General features: G+C 38.2%; 1 protein-coding gene and 1 long non-coding RNA gene across 14 annotated transcripts in view; both read right to left on the minus strand.

Moving 5' to 3' along the window:
- The window catches only part of STXBP5 (syntaxin binding protein 5), a 114,410-nt gene that overhangs the window by 90,491 nt on the left and 1,248 nt on the right, over positions 1–22,671 (minus strand). For 12 of the 13 annotated variants that reach the window (XM_037390873.1, XM_037390872.1, XM_037390876.1 and 9 more), the window contains exon 3: positions 21,104–21,201. In XM_037390873.1, the coding sequence (XP_037246770.1) occupies positions 21,104–21,201 (98 nt within the window). Of the gene's footprint in view, positions 1–6,874; positions 6,879–11,899; positions 11,911–21,103; positions 21,202–22,671 lie in introns of those variants that run through there. The other variant, XM_037390884.1, reaches the window with a different exon arrangement.
- LOC119149556 lies at positions 4,163–6,853 on the minus strand. Its single transcript, XR_005104749.1, has 3 exons — positions 6,353–6,853; positions 6,029–6,102; positions 4,163–4,935 (listed from the first exon to the last, which is right to left on the minus strand). It is a non-coding gene; the product is annotated as an uncharacterized LOC119149556 (long non-coding RNA).

The raw sequence follows: 22,671 nt of genomic DNA on the forward strand, positions 1-22,671 counted from the left end.
CCTTTTAACTCTTTTCTTATCCCAAACCAAACCAGGTTTTGCCCCATTCTTCACCTTTGCCATTCAATTTATCACTCTTCATATACCCATGTTTACTTACTTGCTTTGAGAAAAACTGCAATAAAAAGCAGGCAACTAAAGCAGAACTAAAACCACTATCAACAGAATGCTGGAAGGTCTCGATGAGGAAAAGCTCTTAAGGACTACCTTAAGTTTAAGTTGGTCACATGTATGAATTTCTCCCTCAGATTTTGCTGTGGTCTACCTCTCAGCACTGATATTAGCTCTTCCCCCTGGACATAATCTGTCACCACTTAACTTGTGGATAAGGCTTAAATCCAGCCTTCTGTTTTACACACCATTTTGCTTTGCACCTATGATCGAAATAACCTCCTCTTCCAAACAACCTTTGGAGAAAGTTTAGTTATCACTAGGAGTTTTATCAAGAGTGATGCAGGCATTTTTTTTTTCTTATTAATTTTTTTGCTTATGAAGCCTTTTGCAGTATTTACCAGCAAAGTCACTTGCTGAAGTGTTAAGGGGGTCACAGGTTAAAATGCCAACACTTCCATCATGTAGACAAAAAGTAGAAACTTAGATGCCAAATCAGGGTGGTAAACACAAGTTTACCTCTCTGTCTCTACCAACTTGACAATCTGTCCACAAATTTGTGGTGGTCACAAGCTGCAAGATCTTCCAAATAGCCAGAGCGATGTTCACAAGCAGTACTGCTGCTGTTGCCTTTTAAATGTTTCAGCTAGCAGTGCCTAAATCTTAATTCAAACATAATACAACAAATAAGCCTCAGAAGAGTTTCCCTGAAGTCTGCTCAAAGGTATAAGTAGAGAGACATCTTAAATCTTCTCCATTGAAAATGACACAGGATTTTTAAATTAGATTCAAACATATATAAGCTACCAGTAACTAGCCTCACATCACTATTCTAAGTATTTTGCAATATAGTTTTTCTAAGAACAATGTGTTCAAATTTATTTTAAGCCTCCTCAGGTTCCACTGTGGCATAATTTTTAGTTTTGCAAGTCACCAAAGAAACTGAAAAACTTACTATTTCACTATTAAAGTTGTAGCGACTATTTTATAGGTTTGCTCAAAATTACCACCGCAAATGAAAAACTTAAGGTACAATTTCAGCAATTCAGTAGATGGCAGTCTTCCACCAAAATCAAGAGGAAACAATGTCCGCACATAAACAAGGGGTAACTTGGAGCTGGAATTCTTATTTTTAATACGCAAAACCATTTCCTACTCAGTGTTTCTTAAATTTTTTGTACTTTTCATAGAACTTGGAAAAATAGTTTATTACATGCCAAGATATTAAGACGACTACTATGTTTTGTTGAAATATTTGTAGTCATTTTGTAGTAAAATAGCTGCATATCAGTGTTGCATGAAGTGGTGTTTTTGTGGCTTGTGTTTACCAGAAATCCAACTTGAGAAGGACTACTAAAAGGTTGACATTGTCCCTAGAAGTTGCTTAGAATTATTTGATTTCTTCAAAAGTATTATGGTCATTTATTTTTAGAAGTTTATGCCTATATCAGCATCACTAGTAAATGCTTTGCATTACTCAGCTTAAATGTTATTTGAAAGTAGTGTCAAGAGATAAAAGGTCATAGAAAAACCTAAATTAAGTTGTCAGATAAAAAGAACTGACATTAAAAACACAAGTCTTCAATATTGTTATAATATGAGGCATAACATTAAAAATAACACTACCCATGCCATCTTAACTCTTTTTAAAGTTACTGCAGACATCACCTTGGATCCTATAGGTTTATCTTTCCATCGTACTAGAAGACCTCATATGGGTCCTTTCTTTGGCCCCAAGAAATGCACCTCTCAACAGTGCTAAAGAGCTCCCTTGAGAGTACAAACACAGAGCTACTGTTTTGTAAAGGCTGTGGATGTGAGAAACAAGTAGCCTATTAACACTGGTAAGGGGATAATTCAGACAGTGTTAGATTTCCAAGTACCCACAGTCCAGTTCAAGACTGCAATAGGATGGAAAACAGATCTTCAACAGTAAAACACAGCCCAAGGCAGTTCCCTTATGCACCTTCCCTGAGTTTTTCTAGTAGGCACTTCACTAGATGGAGGGAAGGTATTACCTTGCAAAACAGTTTCTGTGAGATTTTTGATACTTTAGAGAATCTGCTCATCTTTTGGCCTCGTGTACTTCCAATTCCTGTTAAATACTTCAGGCCATGCTCATCTGCCCTGCTTTTACAAGAACGTTTGTTTTACTTGTTTGTCATTTGCTAGCAATTTCTGAGCCTGAAGAGCTATTTTGATCAACTTTGACAGAAGGGAAGAAGTCTTGCAGATAATACTTTGCCATAAATTTTATGTGAATAGGTAGCTAAGAGGGAAGAAACCCAGCTTAGGCCCATATCCCAATCAACAGGAGAAAGGTGGCACTGTTACCTCAAAATCCTAAAATAGGGGCTCTGTATAAAATGCTGCAATCACAGGAAACATTTTGGAAGTTGCAACATGCAGGAAATTATACAAGCTAAAACCATATGATACCAGGTTTCACAGATAAAATGCCTGTTTCTTTCCTCTAGATAAGAGTATCCAAAATAATGAATAACCATATATTACAACTCACTTCCTGTAACTGAAACTGTTCCAGTTCCAAGGGAAGAGGAAACCCCATTCTTCTCATATGATGGCTTGAGGGAAGTGTTACATACAGCAAACCACACTTTTGAGCCCTCCAAAAATGCAGAGCTATACCTGCTTATGCTGCTCAGCACTTCCAAGGTTCCTCCCTTTAGCTTAACTGAAATAGCTAGCAATAATTCTGCAAGAATGATAGTCTTAAATGCACACACTGAAATTTAATAGTTTGACCTGATTTATTAGGAGCAGGGAAAGGGTTAGGGGGTGAAGAAAGCTGAGCAGTTGTCTACACTTCCTCCACAGTCAAGGGAAGGCTGCAGAAGAGTAGAAGTTTTCCTCTGCAGTGCTGCCATCTTTTCCTTCACTACCACGCTGCTCCCCAAATGCCATGAGAAGACATTCACATTTCCACTGTTCCTCCTCCTTTTCTTAAATGGTAAAAAGGCGGCAAGGTAAAGAGCAAGTCTGCACAAAGGTGTGCTTGAAGAGAAATACCACCCGGTTCCTCAGAAAATTACTACCTTCAAAATCACAGCTGTTAAAATACAAGACTAAGGAAGTTTGAAATTTTGAATTTTTTAAGCAATTTGGTTCCTATTGGAATCCTCAGTAACTTAATTATACATGAGTCATTCCAAGAAAGCAAAATGGCTGCTGCTTAGGTAAAAGTATTTAAAGACCTAGCAATCATACACCTTCCAAATAAAGTAACCTCTACCATCATCACTAGTCCCACTACTACCCCCACAAGTAATTTTTTTTTTAAAAGACATACACAAAAAAAATATCAAGCCCTCACTGTTTGAAGTAGACCACAGTCCAGAACTTCACTGAGGTGAAGCTTGAAGTTACAGATGTCAAATAGACAGGGTCTCCCACCTTCTCTAGGGAAATTTCCAGCTGTGACAAACAGTGCTTCAGAAATGCCATAACATGAAAATATCCAGGGGTTCAGACAAAAAAAAAAAAGTATCGTCTGTAACAGAACTCCTTATCCAACCTCAAGATGGTTTCTAAGCAGCAAATCCAGATCATTAAAATTAACATGGTACTGTGGCCTATTCAGTTCAGACCTGGTTTAAGTCAGGAGAACCTGCACTGACACAGTATAATTCACTGCTTAAAATGTTTTGATGAACACATTTGTTTTAATGTTCTGAGTGTCAGACAGCTTTTTCTACTCAGCAATAGAGAAAATGAAATTAGTTTTGAAAGTTCAGTTCTGGAGCCTTCCATCAAAAAACACAAGAGGAAACGCGCAATGTAACTCTCAGCCAGCTACTGCAACTCATTGGAGTTGTAGCACATGAAAGTTATATGTGCTCTATCTACATGGTGAGGACTAAGAAACACAGGAGGCTCAGATATAAGCTAGAGTAGTAATCATTTAAATTGGTATTTGTCAGACAATCACCTGTGATGTTCCTCAAACATTTACATGGGGAAAAAGGACAAACGCACAGGGGAAAACTTGTTTCAAAGATTTAGCTAGGAAAGTTTGAAGAAAATAAATCCCATCTTTACAAGGTAGCATTGTTTATTTCTTCTTTGAAATGTTAGCATAACAGAATTGCAATCAAACAGCAACAAATAATCCCATTGTATATTTACAGTGGTCAGTAGCTCTGTGTGAATTAAAAACAATAAGAAAAACATGACTTCCTGATGGTAAAGAATTCCACCAGAGCTAAATTCAAGTCACATATGTATTTAGAAAAAAAGCTAAGGTCATTTTCTCTTACAGATCTCAAAAGAGAATCTTTACTGGCCAACTGAATGCAGATTCACTTTAATTCTTTGAAGCATTACAAGTCTGGCAGTGTTTTGCTTGCAAAGTATCCCAACTTCTTTTGCTATAAAGGACTATAAAAAAAACTGATTGATACACTAGCACTGCAACCTGAAGCCTGATAACTCCTCATTTTTCCCCATGAATGCCCCGTTTCCAACTTCAGCTTCCAGGAAAGGCTGAAAGTAGTAGGCCATTTAACCAAGAGTCACCTACAAATCCCCACACACATTCCAAGTCTGCCCTAACCTCTAAACTTGGCGAGTCCCCAGCAAACAGGTAGTCTTTAAATTCACTGTACGGTAACAAGGCTATAGAGTCAGGGAAAAAAAACAAACAAAACCAAAACACTTCAACAAAATTAAGTCTTATCTGTGCTCACAAGCCATATACATACACAAATTTGATCCTCTTGAAGCAGAGGGAAAAGAGGAAGGAGTTAAATCACTTGCCCAAGACCACCCAAGATGGCCTCCTCCAGGATGGATACATTCTTGAAACTATACATGGATGAAAGCTACAATTAAGTACCAGAAGCAGCATTGTACCAAAGCATGCCTAAAAACTGTAAAATAGTATTTTTTAAGAATCACTCCATGAGAAAAAGAAATTGGTCATGTATGGACACTGAAAATTACGTATGTTTAAGATAAAGAGACTAACTAGGTTTTTAAAGACAAGCAGAGATTTCGATTAACCAGTAACTTCCAATAATTCAAAATAGCAACTATAAAAGGAAAAAAAATTCATCATATAATCATCTCAGAGTGAAAAGAGGAACATTAACTACTGTCTGGTTGTACAAAGCCAGGATGAAGTCTGTTTTATTAAAACCCGTCATGATAGACTGATACATGCATTCCAGTCAAACATCAGCAAAAATAGTATGCTGAATGGCATTTATTAGTAGTCCTTTAAAAAAAGGCAACCAGAGAACTAACACACCAAACAATAGCTGTGACCAGCACTGAGCTACTATGGTACTTTCAACTACTAAATATTTGTAGTAGTTCTTTAGGAGACTAAAATAATATATCTATAATGATTCAGTATCACTCATATAGAATGCATTTACACTGATCATCTTTAAAGATTCTCCATTAATACACTAAGGTAACACTAACAAGTATTCCCAGTTGAGTTTAACTTCCTCAGAAGTGAAGTTCCCCCAAATTAAGTACATTTGTATAATTTATAAGTATATGTTTTTAATGTACTATAGCAGACAATTAGAGGTTTCAGAATACAGAAGATCTTCTATATTTGGATATATTTTTTTTATGTACAAACTATGTGGACAAAGTTTTCAAACTATGCATTTAAGTATTTTATCTGTTTTGTAATTGAAATCTGCCAATTTTAAGTTTGATATTAAATACAATTTCAGGAATATTTTTAAAAGAATAGTCTCTTTGAATGAGCTACCCATGCAGCAGGTGAGATTATATTCCTAAAAATGCCCATCCATTACTCTATAGATTAGAACAGTGTTACTAGCACCATCTTTGTCAAATTGGATACAACTACCGTATACATAGCACATTATGACATTTGTAGAATGGCAGAAAGTAGTTTTTCCACTTTAAAACTTACTCAAGGCAGTTGCTTTCTGATCTCACCAGCACACTGTTTTAATTGCAACAGTAACCTCCACTGCAGGCAAAAAACTGAAAGCAGAAAACATTACCAGATCACAATGTGATTACCACACAAGTTTTCAGGACAGCTTCCTTAATGTTAAAACTCACCCTTACACCATACCACGACATCTGGCATTTTAAGTTTTACTGTATAGAAACAGTTTCATCAACTATTCAGGCAGCTGATAATTTTTGCTGCTTAAGCAGAGTTTATTTCCTTGCTAACAAACCACAGAAGCTGAGAAAATGTTAAATTGCATTAACAGAAATTATTTACCATGTGAAGTGCTGAGCTGAAGTCAGGAAGTCTGTGCAACCATACTGTTGAACCACTTCATTGTTACAGAATCTCTCTGAGAGGAGTCAACCAGACTAGAAGTACAGGAGCCACCACACTGATTCAAACCAGAGGTCCATGCAGCCCAGAACTGTCTCCTACAACAGCAATCAGCTTTATTTAGGAGAGCTCACAAGCCTGTCCACATTTTTCAGCCTGTTCCCAAACCAAACCCTCCCAGTAGATTAGCTATGTAAAACCTTCAGCATTTACCTATTAAGACTTGTGTCTAAATTTGTCTATTCCCTTCCTAAATGCACCAGTATGGCCTGCCAACACTGTTTCATCCATGCCCACAAATACTAGTCTGAAAATAACAAGTAGTGAAATTCTAAAAACTTGTTTTTTATTTCTTTAAAATCAGTCTAATAGTACTTTAGTGAATGCTCCTTAGTTTTTGCACAGCAGATTTGCTAAGTGACAGCTCAGCATGCATTTTAACTGGTGTCCTCTTGATTTTACAGCCCTTGATCATATTTACCCCTTCTCCTCCTCTCTAAACTGAGGAGACCAGGCATTGTTAATCCTCTTTTAAGGCAGCCACCCTATTCTCACTAATTCTAGTTTCCCCCCTCTAAATCCACATCACTTAAAATGCAAAAACCGTGAAAACAGACTCAAAACATGGACACAGTATTGTTCTATGACAGCAAAATGCTTCTTTGTTGACCATGTTTTTCCAAGCTTGTTGGGCCAAGTCGAAAAACCAAGTTTCAGTAGATGGTTCAGAAAAAAATACATATCCACTTATCCACCAATTTGAAGCTTTGTACTTAGCTGTGATCTTTATGTCTCAAAGATCTAACTTAGGCCTATTTTTCTTTTATTTATTGTGTATATTACATACAATATAGTACATTAAATATGTTTCTAAATACATAATACACTAAGTATTATACATAATCTCAGTAAACGTCATCTTGAATTCAGATCAGTGAATTACTATGAAGTTATACACAAAAAACCCCACTTATGATCATTTTGGTAGTATTACTGGAACTGAATTAGTGTCTCCCAAGTTTCTGCAGTCTGGCTAGGCATCAATTCACCTCTCCCCACCCCTGCCCAGACAAGCTCAAAAATAGGGAAAGACCACATTTGTAAAGGACAACCCAACTCAGAAAGCCTGTAGGTAGGCAACAACCAAATACTTTCCTCTTCCTGGTTTTAGAAATGATCCTTCCCTTAGCGAAACCCTTTTAAAGAACAGCTAGTCTAAGTATTCTGCCCAGGCAAGGGTGCACCAGACACAGGTAAGTTAAGGTCACTTTTGAGCACTTAAGTGAGAAGAGCCTATCCACAACCTTAATAAAACAGCAAGGACCTCTACAACTTCTGTCTCTCAAAATGAAATGCAGGCAGCTCCTGTTTGCTAGATTAACTGGTGACAGCGATCACCTCTACTGCTTATTATGCTAAGGAAGATAACCTCACCCTCGGGTGCAAAAGTAACAACAGCATCATTTTTAGCTATTTTATAATGGAGAGTACCCATCAAGACAATATTTTTAGTGACTACTCGCATTTGAGCCACACACCATTGCATTTCTGGCCCCTTTGGTATAGTAGTTTCTGTTACCAAAACAGAGCTAGCTTTAAGAAAAGTCCGCTGCAAATAGAAATCAGTTCTGCTGCAAAGTAGGGGACCAAACAGACACAGATCCATTTGAACATTGATCACTTGCTCTCCAATTGTAGCTATGCACCAGTCATGATATCTATGTATTTGCAGATCTGTAAAAGTTAAGTTTTTATTTCTGCAGAGTTGCATTTGCAAACTACTGTAACAGGGGCCTTTACAGCTGTTTGCACTACACTGAATGCATTACAGGTGACTTTCCTGCATTCAAAGAGATGCATTTACTAAGTTTCAGTCAGGTTATCTATAGAAATCCAAACTGTTTGCGTCTTTTGATGTGCTGCTTCTCCCACTGGGTGTTGCCAGGTGAAAGAACAGATTATCAAAGGTTAGTAAAGTTTGCTCAGGACATGCCACCTCTTCCTCATCTCTTTTTTTTTTTTTTTACAGTATTTGATCTGTAAATTTTGACAGTGATCATATGGGGAAAAACCAAACACAGTTCTTTTAAACTGCCATAGCTCAAAAGTTAAATAGTTTTTGTCCTTTACCATTTGGTTTTCCCTAAGAAGAGAAAGAATATTATAAAAGTTAACTCCTACTGCCTCTTCCTCACAGCATCCTCTAAGGCATGTACAAATCCCATTCTATTTTACTTTTTTTACTAACCCTCTGACTATTAACACAATTAGGACTGTATTCACAGTACTTTCACAGGCAATGTCTGATGAACAAAAATAAGTAAAACAGTCAAGTTCTAGGCAGCCAAATATACTGTGGGTAACAGTTTTTGGACCTATGTTTCTGCTTAGTGTTTTTGTTTTTTTTTTTTTAACTGAAAGATACAGAATTAAGTACAAAACAAGTTTAATAAAATAGTATTCTTTGTGAGTGGCTGCTATTTGAATACAATTTCCTTTGGTCAGCAACACTAAAGAAAATATGGCGACTTTTACTAGTAAGACTGTGTACTTTAAAGAGGTAGGCTACCCAATCTTTTTTCCAGGTTAGTAACTCAGCAGGATTTCTTTCCTAAGAGTTATGTTTCCCACCTAATTATTTTAAAGAATGAAGGGATATTCACCATGACAGTAAGAAATCATTATTTAGTCACTTAAATGGAAGTTTATCCAGGGCTTTTTTGTAGTGACTTTCCTCTTTATCTGACATTTAAGGGTGGCTGTGAAACTAACCTCCCTGTACAAGTTTACTGCACAAGTTTGGAACACATGTAAAAGGGAATGCCAGGCAACGTATCGCTCTGCAGCCCATTCTGCATATTAACAAGCATCACTAAAGCTTAGTAACTGTACTTCTAATAGCAACACTACAAAGTTCAGTCAAGAATGTTTTTCAACTGTGAAGATGAACATCTGCTCTGTTTAACACTGTAGTAAGATTGGATAGAGCATATGCAAAAAAATACAGGCATACTAATCCCATCAAATTGACATTAAGTGATCACAAAAAATTGGCGTTCTATTATTTTCCCTAATGAGAAAACAGAAATATGCAAATTGCTCTCATCCATTTGCTGCTACTAACTACAAGTTGGTGTCACTAGGTGGGAAAGAAGCAGAACCTTTAGTAAAAAAGGTTACAAAAAACATTGGGTATCAGCTGGATTACCTCTTCAGTTGGCTACTCTTGAAGCGTTAAATATATCATCTTAACATGAAACAAAGATCTAATAACGTTAATCAAATACATACAGAGTACAAGCCTGGCAGCAGCTTCAAGAGGCTATGGAATGCAATTCTCTGCTTGAAATAGCATGAATCACATAAAACAGTAGCTTGCTAAGCACAAGTACAAAGGCTTTGCTTCCTTTGGATCTGCATCTTTTCTTTAGTTCCCTGGTTTCTGAAGTTAATACAGCTTCTGTGAAGACTTCACACAAGAATATAGGAGCAGAAGGCAATTCGTTCTTGGAGAATCCATGGGATACCTCATAAAAGGGTGAGTTTGGTCTATAGCCTTTCTTGAGGGAGAACCTAATCTCTCTCCACCAGTATTGCTGTTACGAGCACTGTCTGGTTTGAGTGGGGCAGGCTAAGACTTATTCTGGACAGGGAAGCAGTGGTCACTGAAACTGTATTATCTCAATTTTAGAAGGAAATTAAGCTTCAAGTTGCCCAAAAGAAATCAGATTGTTACTACCTTTATAAGGTACTTACAAAACAAAATCCCATGACATTCAGTAAAATGAATAAATAAAGTAGCCTTCACTTATTTCTATCAAGATACAAACGTCTCTGTAGAACAGTAATCATGTAGTTGATTTTTGCAAACTGCAACACTTCAGACTGCTTTTTAAGCATTACAAGATCAGCATCTTTTTTTTTTTACAAAAAAAATTGTTTCACATGTTGTTTTGCTGATTGACTGGATACCAAGCAAAAATGAATTCCAGACCAAATAAATGCATTTTATTATATTACAGTATAATAAAGGAAAAATAGCATGCAATATGCAAAAAAGGAAACAGTACTAGTTATTATGCAAAATATGATAAAATAGTAATAGACCTGAAGCATCAAATCATTACTGCAAAGCGTTAAGGAGACTAAGAAAAGGATACATCACCAACTACCACCTTAACATCATTCAGGCCCACACTTTGGCTGGGAAACACCATTGCAGCCAGTGCCAGAAGCCTCTCAGTAACTGGGAAAATTCCCATGTGGTGCATCCACCTGTAGGTGAGGCTTCCTGCCCAGTCCTGGAGCTTGCCCACCTTTGTACTCAGTGAAAAACAAGAATAGCTTACACACCTAGTGTATGTAAATTTAAGTTTAGGCTAAGTGCAGGCATGCACTATCTCATGATTCATAAGGTTCACACATGCCAGGGATGCTGGCCAGATGCCCAAGCGTGGTGGAGTTTGTCATGACACAGCTGCACACAATAATTATTGTCTGGATGGTCCTGCTCATATCTTGCTTTTCAGGGGGCTCAAGGCAAACACCATCTGCTCATTAAATCTGTCCTTGAGCTCCCTGAGCTCACTGTCCAAGTTAAGCGATCCCTAATTAAAGACAAAAGACTTTCATAAGCAGTAATCAATTTAGCAAGTTTTCACCACATGTTTTAGTTAGCTCAATCAGCATAACATAGCATTCCTTAAAGTACTTAATCTTACACTTTTGTTTTCTAGCAGACACACATTCCAAGTTTCATTTACTTTCACTATTCTTGACACTTAAGATAAAACTCAAAGCAAATGAAAAACCCCGAAGAACCACTGATACAGAGTAGAACTGTGGACAAATGACTAGGGAAGATCTATTTGTGAACTTCAGTGAAAAATCTTTACTAATACAATATTAAAATCAATCTTAATTCAGCAATTGATATAGCTACCTCAACACAAGCATTATAAATAAATAAAAAAAATCTAGTTAAGAGAAGTTTAGGATTCAAAATAGACTGAGTCTTTGCAGGAAGTGATTAATTAGAACAACTAGTATGAGACCAAGGTTGTCGTCAAGTTGTACAGATCTAGGACACAAGAGCAGTTTTGGAATCTCTTCCCAAGGAGATATTTTAACTGTAAGACAAAATAGTTCTCACTTGTGAGAGAGTGTCTTAAACTGAACATCAGTGTGTCAGATCAGGCTAAATGATAGCCACAGAAAGAGTAATCTCATGAAAGTGTTGTAAAAATCAAAATGAATCAGGATTCAGTATGAGTCTCTGGAGGCTAACAGAATTGCTGCATGTTTTAGAAATCTACTAAATACTCTACCACAGTCCTGACTGGTGAAATATTTCAGTTTTAGCTATTTCCAAGACCTTAATTATTTTAAACTGTGCCTAAGTTCAGCAATACAAATATCACTGTCAGATATTTAAATTATATCATTAGATCTTCACCTGTATTTGCACAGCAAGTCAACGGTAGTAACTTAGTGCTCCATTTGACAAACATGTAAACTGTATTATTGTCATGAAGTGCTTATGATAGAAGTGTTGACACGAAGAATTTCACCCAAGTTATCACCAGTTGAATACTAAGAGGCTATGCTTGATTATCATTGAAGTACCAATTACAATACCACAACTTAAACTTAGGGGTCAGCAAAATAAGGTAACATCAAAAGCTGCTGAAAGACAGCACACTGGCAGTGGGTAAGCAATGCAGTCGTGTATGTACTTGTGAACCAAAACCCACAAACAGCTTCCTCAGGTAAACAAATAAATAAATACACTTCATGTCAAAGAATTAGATCTTAGGAAAAGTAGTCTTGTCTACTTAACCAAGTGCACTTTGCAGAATTAAGAATTTTGGTTTTTAAAAAAAGTTATAATGATCAGTTTGATGGTATACTCCAGGATGGGCCACATTAAGAGTAGTAAGAGGAAAACAGAAGACTCAAGAGATTAAAGATAAAGAGCTACTGCAGTATTAACTCTCTCAAAACTGCTAAGGACTATTTTTTCACAATATGAAACCACTGTCCTTAATTTTAGCTAACTGGTAAAGTGAACTGTTTCCAAAATACACATCCTCCAGTTTGCTGTTTTTGCAGTTATTGCATCCAGAATGCAATAATTTACAAGTTTTAATTCTGTTTTTCACTGAGCTTCTTCATAGACAACCCTACAGAAACAGATGTGCTGTGGGAATCCTGATAAGTAACATGGGTTTTTACTGTTCCGCTAAAATGAGAAACAAAAACAGTTCCAGAAGAGTAGCAGTAAATATGTAAAATAACTGAGGGCAATTCTACTCACCTTAAAGGTAACATGTAAAAATACTTATCTTTGCCTTCTGAAACCTGTGTAAAAATTGAGGGCTGGACACTTAGAAGTAGTCTAACACAGTCAGAAAACTTCTGTCAAACAGGAAGTTTTGTTAGGAAGGGTTTTGCATCTTGATTTGTTCTTTCAAGCTTTATCATATCTCGAATCATGAGCTATTTCTACTTTTCCAGACATGACCTTACCGAAAAGGCTCATGTCTTCTCCTGCAGCAATAATGCTATTTCAGTTCTAAAAGCTCTTCCACAGTAACTGAGAAAGAACAAATCCAGTAAAATGTGGAATTAAGAGCCTAGTGACTTGAGCACCATATCAGAAGTCTGAAAGCTTAAGCTGAGTCCCTGTCACATTTTACCCTTACATCATCAAATCACCAATCCATACCACCTCAGTGTTTCACAAATAGCTAGGACATACAAGGAAACAGGCTACACTAGTGCTACTGTAACACCTGCAGCCTTGCAAACTTGGCATGCTTTCCAAAAACATTTACCTTTCCCAAGCTCACTATGACCCAGCAAGTTTGAAGCTGCAAGGCTATATCCACTAGGCTTCTCCTCTGTCAATTACAATACTTACAGGGAAGAAAAGTTTTCATTCTGAAGTCCATTTCAGTAAATTGTAGTATTAGATATAATACAGTTATACTTCAGTTATTTTTGAACAAAAGCAATTGCTACTAAAAGCCATTTAGTAGAATTACAGTACATGCAACAATACTTTAGATCAAAGACCTGGTGCAGCACAGACTTATTGACAGCCACAGTTGCTCTGAGGTGCACCTGTTCCAGCATGGCCTTATCCATAGGCCACAATGTCTTCAGAGATAGATCTGCTCCGGTGTAGCCTTACCTACAGCCACAGTCCCTCCAGAAGTAAACCTACTCCAACATGGCCTTACCCATGGCTGCAGTCTCTCCAGAGGTGATCTGCTCTGCCATGGGTTTATCCATGACCATACACTTTGAAGTGCTCCAGCATGATCTCATGCACAGCTACTGATGCTCCAAGATGTACTTCTCCACTGTGGACTTGTCCTTGGGCCAAGAACCCTTCAGAGGCATACCTGCTGCAGCATAGACAAACACAGCCACAGACACTCCAAGATGTACCTGCTCTGGTGTGGACTTACCCATGGTCACAGATGCTTTGGGGTGTCCTGCTCCCACACGGGCTCACCCACAGGTCACAGTCCCTTCAACTCAAGTTCACTCTGGAGTTCCAGCCTGTCTGGTACAGCAGCACCCGAACAGCAGCGATGCCCTGGCCATCTGCCAGCCCAGGTGCATCACCATGGCTGCTATCAACATGTTCCCAGGCACAACGCAGTAAGGTGATAGCAGTACAGCGAGCAGCGAAACCAAAAAGCAGCCAGTAACGAGCACTAGACCAATATACAGTAAGGCAAGCAAGCCCCACAGCAAGCACAGCAGCCTGCCAATTAATTGCTAAACAAAAATAACATCTATAAAATTGACCTAGCACATTCCAATCAAATTTGTTACCTCTTCGACCCTTCAAGCCCCACATTGGGGCTTTAACCCCAGCTGGCACCACCTTGCTGCTTCCTCACTCCACCCCTGGTGGTATGGAGAATTGGAAGGGTAAGAGTGAGAAAACTCATGGGTTGAGATAAAACCAGCTTATTATGTAAAGCAAAAGCTGTGCACGCAAGTAAAGCAAAACACGGAATTCATTCACCAGTTCCCATCAGCAGTCAGGGGTTCAGCCATACCCAGGAGAGCTGGGCTCCATCACCCGTAACTGTTACTTGGGAAGACAAACACCATCATCCAGGTGTTCCACTATCTTTTCCCAGCTTTATATGCCGAGTATGACGCCATATGGTATTGGAATATCCCTTTGGTCAGCTGGGTCGGCTGTCCCAGCTGTGTCCCCTCTGAACTTCTTTTGCATCCCCAGCCTATTTGCTGGTGGAATGAGAAGCAGAAAAGGCCTTGACTCTGTGTAAGCACTGCTCAGCAGTAACTAATATACCCCTGTATTTTCAACACTGCTTTCAGCACAAATACAAAACATAGCCCCATACTAGCTACTACGAAGAAAATTAACTCTACCCCTGCCAAAACCAGCACACCAAGTCTCCCAACAAGCATAATCACAGATCTAAAAAGTACATGATCCTATTTATTATGAAGAATTCAATAATAGCTTTCTCTGTGTAGCACTAACTTGGTATAATCCCATACACTTAAGGGTTACATATCTCATCATGGCATTTTGGCCTTATTTCATTTCAGAATATCTAAAGATAATTTATTTTCTTCATTTAGGGAATGAGGATTTTTCATTGAAAGAAAGATACAAGACAGCTAATGATTTCCATGTGAACTAAAAGCTGGAAGATATTACAAGAAATGTGGTCATGTTAAAGGAAACGGAAATGTGATAAGATTAATGTACATTTTTAAGCAAAGTAGTTTTCTTACTTAAACTACTCTTTGTAAATTGGATGGCAAGGTAGCCAAGAAATATTTTATTAACAGATAATCACAGAGTCTCTCTGGCATGACACTACTGAAATATTTTTAGTAGCTTTACTGATGTATTCTTCCCAAAACAGGAAGATTTGTTCGAAGTCCAGAAGAAAACTGGCAAAGGTTGAGATTTTTCTCTTCAGTGTACAAAAGCCAAAACCCCCTGGCAATCCACAAAACAGTAGTTTAATTTGACTTTGGTATATTCACAGATTAGACAGAATCACAGAATCATTTAGGTTGGAAAGGACCTCCCAAGTTCATCTATTCCAGTCTCCCACTTGAAGCTGTGCCAACTTCAGATAGGTGCTTGGTTTGAAAAACATGCAATCTTTGCTCTGCATGCTGTAAACACAGCTTCAGCCACTGCCCTACTGCCCTTTCTCCAGAAGGGAAAAGAGCAAGTGTAGAGCTACTTAAAGCAAACAAAAAAACCCCCCGTCACATGCAAAAGCCCCCAACCAAATACCACCTACATCATCTTAAGTGGATGTTTCTGTGATAGGAGTAAAAAAACCAACCCAGACAGACTGCCTTGCATAGTCTGAATGATCCAAAGGAATAGTATTTTTAATAGATATAATCAGATCACAAGTTTGAAATGGAATTTTCTTAGAGCTTCAGGGAATTTACTTGAATTTTTCGGTATACATCTACAGCAAAACTATCCAGATGCTGCTACATAAACATCTCATAACTGCATGGAACCACATATCCAGGCTTTGAGCTCTTTCGATCAAAGAATAACAGTTGTGATTCTTCTCACACAGGCCAGAGAACAGAAGTCACAGAACAAAAGTTTTATACGCCTCAAATACATGAAAATGTCATTCACTTACAAAGTCATCTTTCACTGCTGATAAGAACAAGGGGAAGTGAACAGATGCTGATATTGAGAATGATTGGGATCTTCAGATATTTAACGACAGAACGATGAACAATCTAATTTTTCTCCTTCCCATGAACTGGGTTTGCAACAGGAAACTCCTCCCCCACTGAACTTTTTAATTAAGAACCTATTCAGCTTGGGAATAGAATCATAGGCACAATTTGGTCTGTGTGGAAGGCACAACACTTACTCTACAGGTATCCCCTTTATTTTCAAGAATTTCTAGTGGAAATGGTCTTTCTTTTCAGAATTCCCTCTATCAAAAGAAAGACTGAGTTTCCAGCTTCAAATGAGTATTTTAAAGGCATGAAGCACCAATAAAGATATTGCATTCATGTTGGCAGACAATCAAAATGTGTCTCATTTGATATACTGTCCTAGTTTTGCTATTGAGAAATTAAAGCACAGAAAACTGAATAAACTTGTTTAAGATGGAGCAGTTAAACAGCAGGGAGCAAGAGAATTCCTTCAATTTTTCTGCTTTAGCTTCAAAGCTTATTCTACCTCCTATAAAAACAAACAAAAAAGCTCAGCCAACTATTAAGTCCAGAGCCCCGTACAATTACTAAATTTAAAGTTCTCAGCAAAGAATATCCTAAAGGCAGACAAATCCTGAAAAAGACCATTTCACCTTTCTCAAACCTCTGTGCAGTTTAACTGCTGCCCCATTCAGATCACATTCAACTTCTGGAGGGACTTTTAGGCAGAAGAGAAAAAACAACAGACAGCATGAAAGCAGGGCTATTGCCTATGACACCAAATGCTGGCAGGACATCACGGGGTGAAGTCTACTCAATTACACCATTCAGGTAAGTTTAATCTTGAGTACTTATACTCTGCTCTAACTCCTTAGAAGGTTTTGATATCTGCTGGGAAAACAAAGCACAGCCAATTATTCACAAAACTTCCTAAAGACTACAGACTATGTGTCCTGCTGCAATGGTTCAGGTATGCACAGGAAAGAGGCAAAGCATAGATTAATTTTTAACTACTTGATATTAAGACATCTGAGACAGGAGATCAAAAGGTGAAAGCCACCCTGGTAACAACAGATAACTCCCTTTAAGTATGAAGAAAGCCAAAAATACTGTCCTGCAGTGACAAATGAGGCCACCAGCAGCTTGCACTGACCACTGCAGTTTGAAATCTTTTGCAAGCACAATTGTTACTTGTAGGGAACACATCCACAAGCACTCAGCACTGTGCAGAAGGGTGAGCCTGAGGCAGAATTGCCACACATAAGAGGCAGGCCACCAGCCAAGGCTCAAACACCTCAAGCAGCTGTAACTGAGTCCTCTGATCAGCACCACAAACTCAGAGGAACAACTGGATCAGTGTGAGCAGAAAAGCGTGGGTGTATGCAAGAAATAAATATAAGATTTATGTCACTTAGCACTGTGCTTCTCCTCTTGTGCCTACCTCACCACTCAATTTCCCCTGCAATACAGAAAACAGAACCGAAGAGCTTAACTATTTTCCACAGATTCTACCGTCAGGGAGAGGGTCCTATCAGCTGGCTGTTCTGTAGTCAGGAGTAGCAGGTCCAGCATCTGCCCTCCCTCCAAGGTTTCTATTTTACTAAGCTATACTCTGTAACCTTCCCACATACACAGCAACAGAACCAAGTTGCTGTCCACAGGTGAAAACAGAACAGACCCTTTGTTATTAAATGTTAAAAATGTTCCTTTCCACCGAGGGCACTAAATACTTCTCTAATTAAGGATAATACCTGAGCAATATCAGCCTGCCTCAGAAACACTTGTTAAAGTCTCCTAGTTAAATCAGAGTTTGAAATATTTCTAAGTAACCCTGGAAATAGAATCAAGGGTGGGTTGTTGGTTTTTTTTAAGAAGGAATACAAAGGATACACCACTCAAGTTAGCTCGTCTGCAATCCCAAACTGTAACTTTGGTGACTTACGAGGTTTAGGTTTTACACTAAAAGCAGTCTCCTAATATTTTTATTGATTTTGCCCCCTCTTAAAAGTGTGAAAAAAGATCTAGAACCAACGGCTGCTCATGAACACGGAATAGGAAAGACCTTGCCTCTGGCACACTAAGTCATCAACTCCATAACACTCCTCCAGTTTTAACCCATCAAGCCTAGACTCAGGGACAAAGAATATTAATAGAGTAGTAATTCTACTGCCAACGCGGTTAGTGAAACATATCAACTATAGTTTAGGTATTTCCATTTCCACAATTACTTTGTGGATTCAGAGAATTCCATACAGCGTTGATGTTATTTTGTCTTTATTAATCTCCAATTGATAAATATACCACGTCAGTGAACTTCCAGTATATCTGTAACCACAGATTTTGGTTTTTCAGAAAAAGCTTTAGTTCTATTTTCACATGTCATTGTATCAACACTAGAGACAGCATTTAGTATTTGTGTATAAGAATTCTCTGTTCTCCATTGGTGGTTACAGACTCCTCAAAACAGAATGAGATAAAAGCGTGATTAAGAAAATTCCTACTCATATTAATCTGTTCTAATCAATACTGGTTTTGAATTTAATATAACAAAATTGCAGACTTCTCAAATACAGAGAACATGCTCTGTAAAAGGGGTTAACTGATAAATGGCCCAAAGTCAACCAGGACTGTAACATTAATTTTTTCATATTTTAATGTAATCTAAAAGAGGTTAGCTAATTTCTTAATTTAAGAATACTTTATAACCTTCCTAATTAAAAACTTGCTTTGCAATTCCTCAGATCACTTACATGCAACAGGAAGCAAGTGAAAACTCAGTAAGATGCACGGAAAACACTAATATCCAGCTCCCATTTGCTTGTAGGCAATGAAAGAAGCATTCTCATTCCTTTACTTTTATATTCTTACAACATGAATGCAGAATAAAATGACGATTGACTTATGTCCCACTTTCAGGATTTATTTCTCAATGAATACCTCTTCACTTACTCTCAGTCTTTCCAGTGCACACCTTATTTCAGTTAAAACACTTCTGCCGCACTAAAGAGTAAAGGGCTCCCATTTTAATGAATCTGTGCACATAATTCATTGTTCATAAACACCTTAGCAGGTAAAGCATCCTGTAGGTCAACAAGCACTTTTCAGTTGTGTTTTTATCTTTGAGCAATAGAATTAAATAAGCACTTCGCAAGTTTTACTCCTTCCTAAAGGGTGCTTTTCAAACCTGCTTCACTAGCCAGAGTCTGGTTTTACACTGAAATGTGTCTGAATCTATCCCTTCTGCCTGCACTCCTCCATCTCGAAGAGGAAGTAATCACAGATTTATCTTCTGCAGTGTTACTAGGTTAGGCCTATCAGCTGAGGCTGAGAGGTTTTAACCAGTTCTTCCAAGAATCAAGATCTTTATCAAGGTACTGAGAAGCATATTCTTCGCCATGAAGTTAGGGGAGCACCAATGTTTCATCCTCTGCATGAAACTTCTTCCCTTCCCTTAGGAAACACATTTTCAGTCAATGTTACTACTTCATCTCACAGCAACTGTTTCTTCCCTCAGGATCGTACAGCACTTCTCCCAATAATTTAGAAAGCAATTCACACTCTGAGAACTCACAGGTGTAGTCATGGACAAGTGCCAGTACACAGGTTTTACCAATTCATCATTATCCACATCGCAACATCACATTGCCCACAGTTACAGGTAAGTTCTAAATAGGTACATTTTGATGTCTCCTTTTCCTCCAACCCAAATGCTTACTTTTATCTCTCTTCTCATCTATTCTACCAATATGAGATCTGATACCAATACCAGCACTACCCACCCACAATTCATTCTTCATTTAAATCAACTTTATCACATTTTAAAACCAAAATCTATAGAGTTTAGGGTACTTTCAAATACAGCACTAAGAACACTGCATGGTCATTACCATTACTCATACTCTGAATTAAGAGATCTTTGGAATTTATAATAGATATTATTACAGAAGCCATACAAGCTACTTCAGACTCTTCTTAAAGCCTTGGATTTGATAATGGAAGTTCTAATTTTTCAACCCACAAAAGACGACCCTCTTAAGGCAATTAACCTTACAGACAGAGTAGCGATGTTACAGAAGGAAATAAGAGGTCTACTTGCAGACTGATATAAGCAAAGGAAAAGATGAGATTCACCTACAGTTCAAAGAGGATTAAGTCAATTTTTCTAGCAAGGTGGCCTAAGGCTTACCCAAAAAGGTCAGAGTTCAGTCAATTTCAGGACAACAGATAATTCAATTCATTGTCTTCTGCTGAAAAGTAAGGTTTGGGCAATGGCAGTGTGGATAAAGAATCTACAGGGCATCTTCTCTTAAAAATAAAAGTTTAAACACATATGTTTTTACATGGCTTGGATAGTACCATATGCCTATGAACATATGGGCAGTTCACTTTTCAGTGAGCAAAAAGAAGTAGGGTTACTGGTGCTTTATTCCACAAATTCATCCTGCTCGTCTCAATCACTTGGAAACTGTAAAGTGAAATACAATTCCTGTACCTTTTAGTGTCCCCACTTGAAACCATCTTTTAGCAACACAGAAGCAGTAGCAGGTAACTACAGTATTACAAAGCTTATCTCAAGAACCCAGAAATACCCAAAACCCACCACCCAAAACCTCCCCAACAAGCAGCACAGAATTTTTCAATCCCAGAGGGTACAGCAGGACAATGAAACAGAGCTCAGCCTAGGTCTCCTTCAATTCGCAGTCAGCTGCTGTAAGCTGTCAACACACTAGTAACCCTCTACAAAACGTATATATTAACTTGAGATAATGGGGACTGAGCAGCCATAGCTCACATCATTAACACAATGTGAACTGACACAAACAACAACCAGAACAGCCAGGCCACCCACCAAGAGAAACCAGGGTTTTCTTCCTCCCTTCCTGCATACCTGCTTCCTACAGACTTCTGAATGGTTCCAGCAGCTGAATCAAAACATCACTTGCATGAGGTGCACCGAATCTGCTTCAGAATATAAAAGGATACAGCCTTAGTGCTCCAGTCTGAGTCCCGATGGCCAGTATTTTCTGAACCGGATCAAATGCCAAGGCTGAAGGTTGATAGGGGAAACCATGGCGTACAGTCTAACAAGTCAGAGCATTGCAGTAATGATGGACAAGCAGCAGACCGAAAATAAACAGAATCAATATTTTGTGTTAGGGAACAGGATTCAGTGTTAATCACAATTAAGAAAGGAGCTATAAAGCATTTTAACAACAGACTGAGAAAGTCAGCTGTCTTACATGAACCAATTATAAATTTTTTTTAAAGTCACAATTACTCATTCATCCTTGATCAAGTGACAGTCATACTTACTAAAACTTAATTTGAACCTACATTTCTCCTGTACAAAGATTGTATCAACTCAGCATTTTTTCAACCACCTCATTCTCTGAGTAATCTTGTTTTCAGCTATAACAAAGGCACTTAACTATTAAGGTCTCAGATGTTCCTAGCAAGTCTGGCAAAGCCAGACTTGTCACTAGAACTATTACAAATTACTAGACTTGCTTTTCTGCAGATCACTTCAGTTTTAGTCCAAGAGGCCCACATGACAGTGCAACCTGTCTCAGCACATTAATAAAAAAACCAAACACAACCCAAGCTCCATATAACCAATCTCTCTCCCCTCGCTTCCCCCAAAGAGAAAAAACAGCTCCCAAAAATAGACAAAACCAAAAACCACCCCACCAAATAAAGCAAAAAAACCTTCACCCTCAACCATGGGATTCTGTCTTAATATGCAACTATCGACACATTTAGCTTTATGATTAGCCAAGACTAATTTGGTAACTGACCAAACAATAACTCCACTTCTCAGGCTGCAATTAATCAGAACTGAGAACATAATAAAAAGTGTCACCTACTCTTATTTCCTTTACAAAATGTACACAACATAAGCCATACAAATGCCAGCTTTTCCATTTCAAAACCTTTAGTTTAAAGCAGAGTTATGTTAGAACCTTATAAATGCATTGGAAGCTTCTGATATACTCCTTTTACTTCACTGAAGTTGCAGACATACCCCACAACTCTCAATATTGCCAGTTAGATTTTATTGGCTGTGAAACTGCTCTGCTCGTTTCCATGTCCTTCCTGAACAACTTGCAGAAGTGGCAGAAATGCCTGCAAAACTAGATAAAACAAGGAGGAAAATCCACAAACAAGCTCACCCATATCAGGCTAGGCCATGAGTGCATTGTAAAGATAAAAACGGGTATTGATATTCAAATCAGTTTTTATTCCTCTTGGTACAGCTGGTGAATTAATTCGCTGCATCATTTTCTGAAGTGTGCAGACACGAACTGCAGTTACTGTATCACGCACAAGCAAATAAAAAACCCAAGAACTTTTCCTCTGTCTCCAGAGATTTGCAATAGCAGCATCGGCAACTTGGCAACACACTGCAGCGAAACCACCACAAACGTCTACAGCCTTTTTCAGGCGCAAAGGAACACGATAAATCCATTTGCAAATAATGCAGAGCGACAGATTCCCCGTCCTTCGGGCCCATTAGCAGAGGCTTCTACTCAAATGCCGCGATAATCAGATCT

This window comes from Falco rusticolus, chromosome 6 (genome assembly GCF_015220075.1).
Source record: "Falco rusticolus isolate bFalRus1 chromosome 6, bFalRus1.pri, whole genome shotgun sequence".
In the NCBI taxonomy this organism is placed as follows: domain Eukaryota; kingdom Metazoa; phylum Chordata; class Aves; order Falconiformes; family Falconidae; genus Falco; species Falco rusticolus.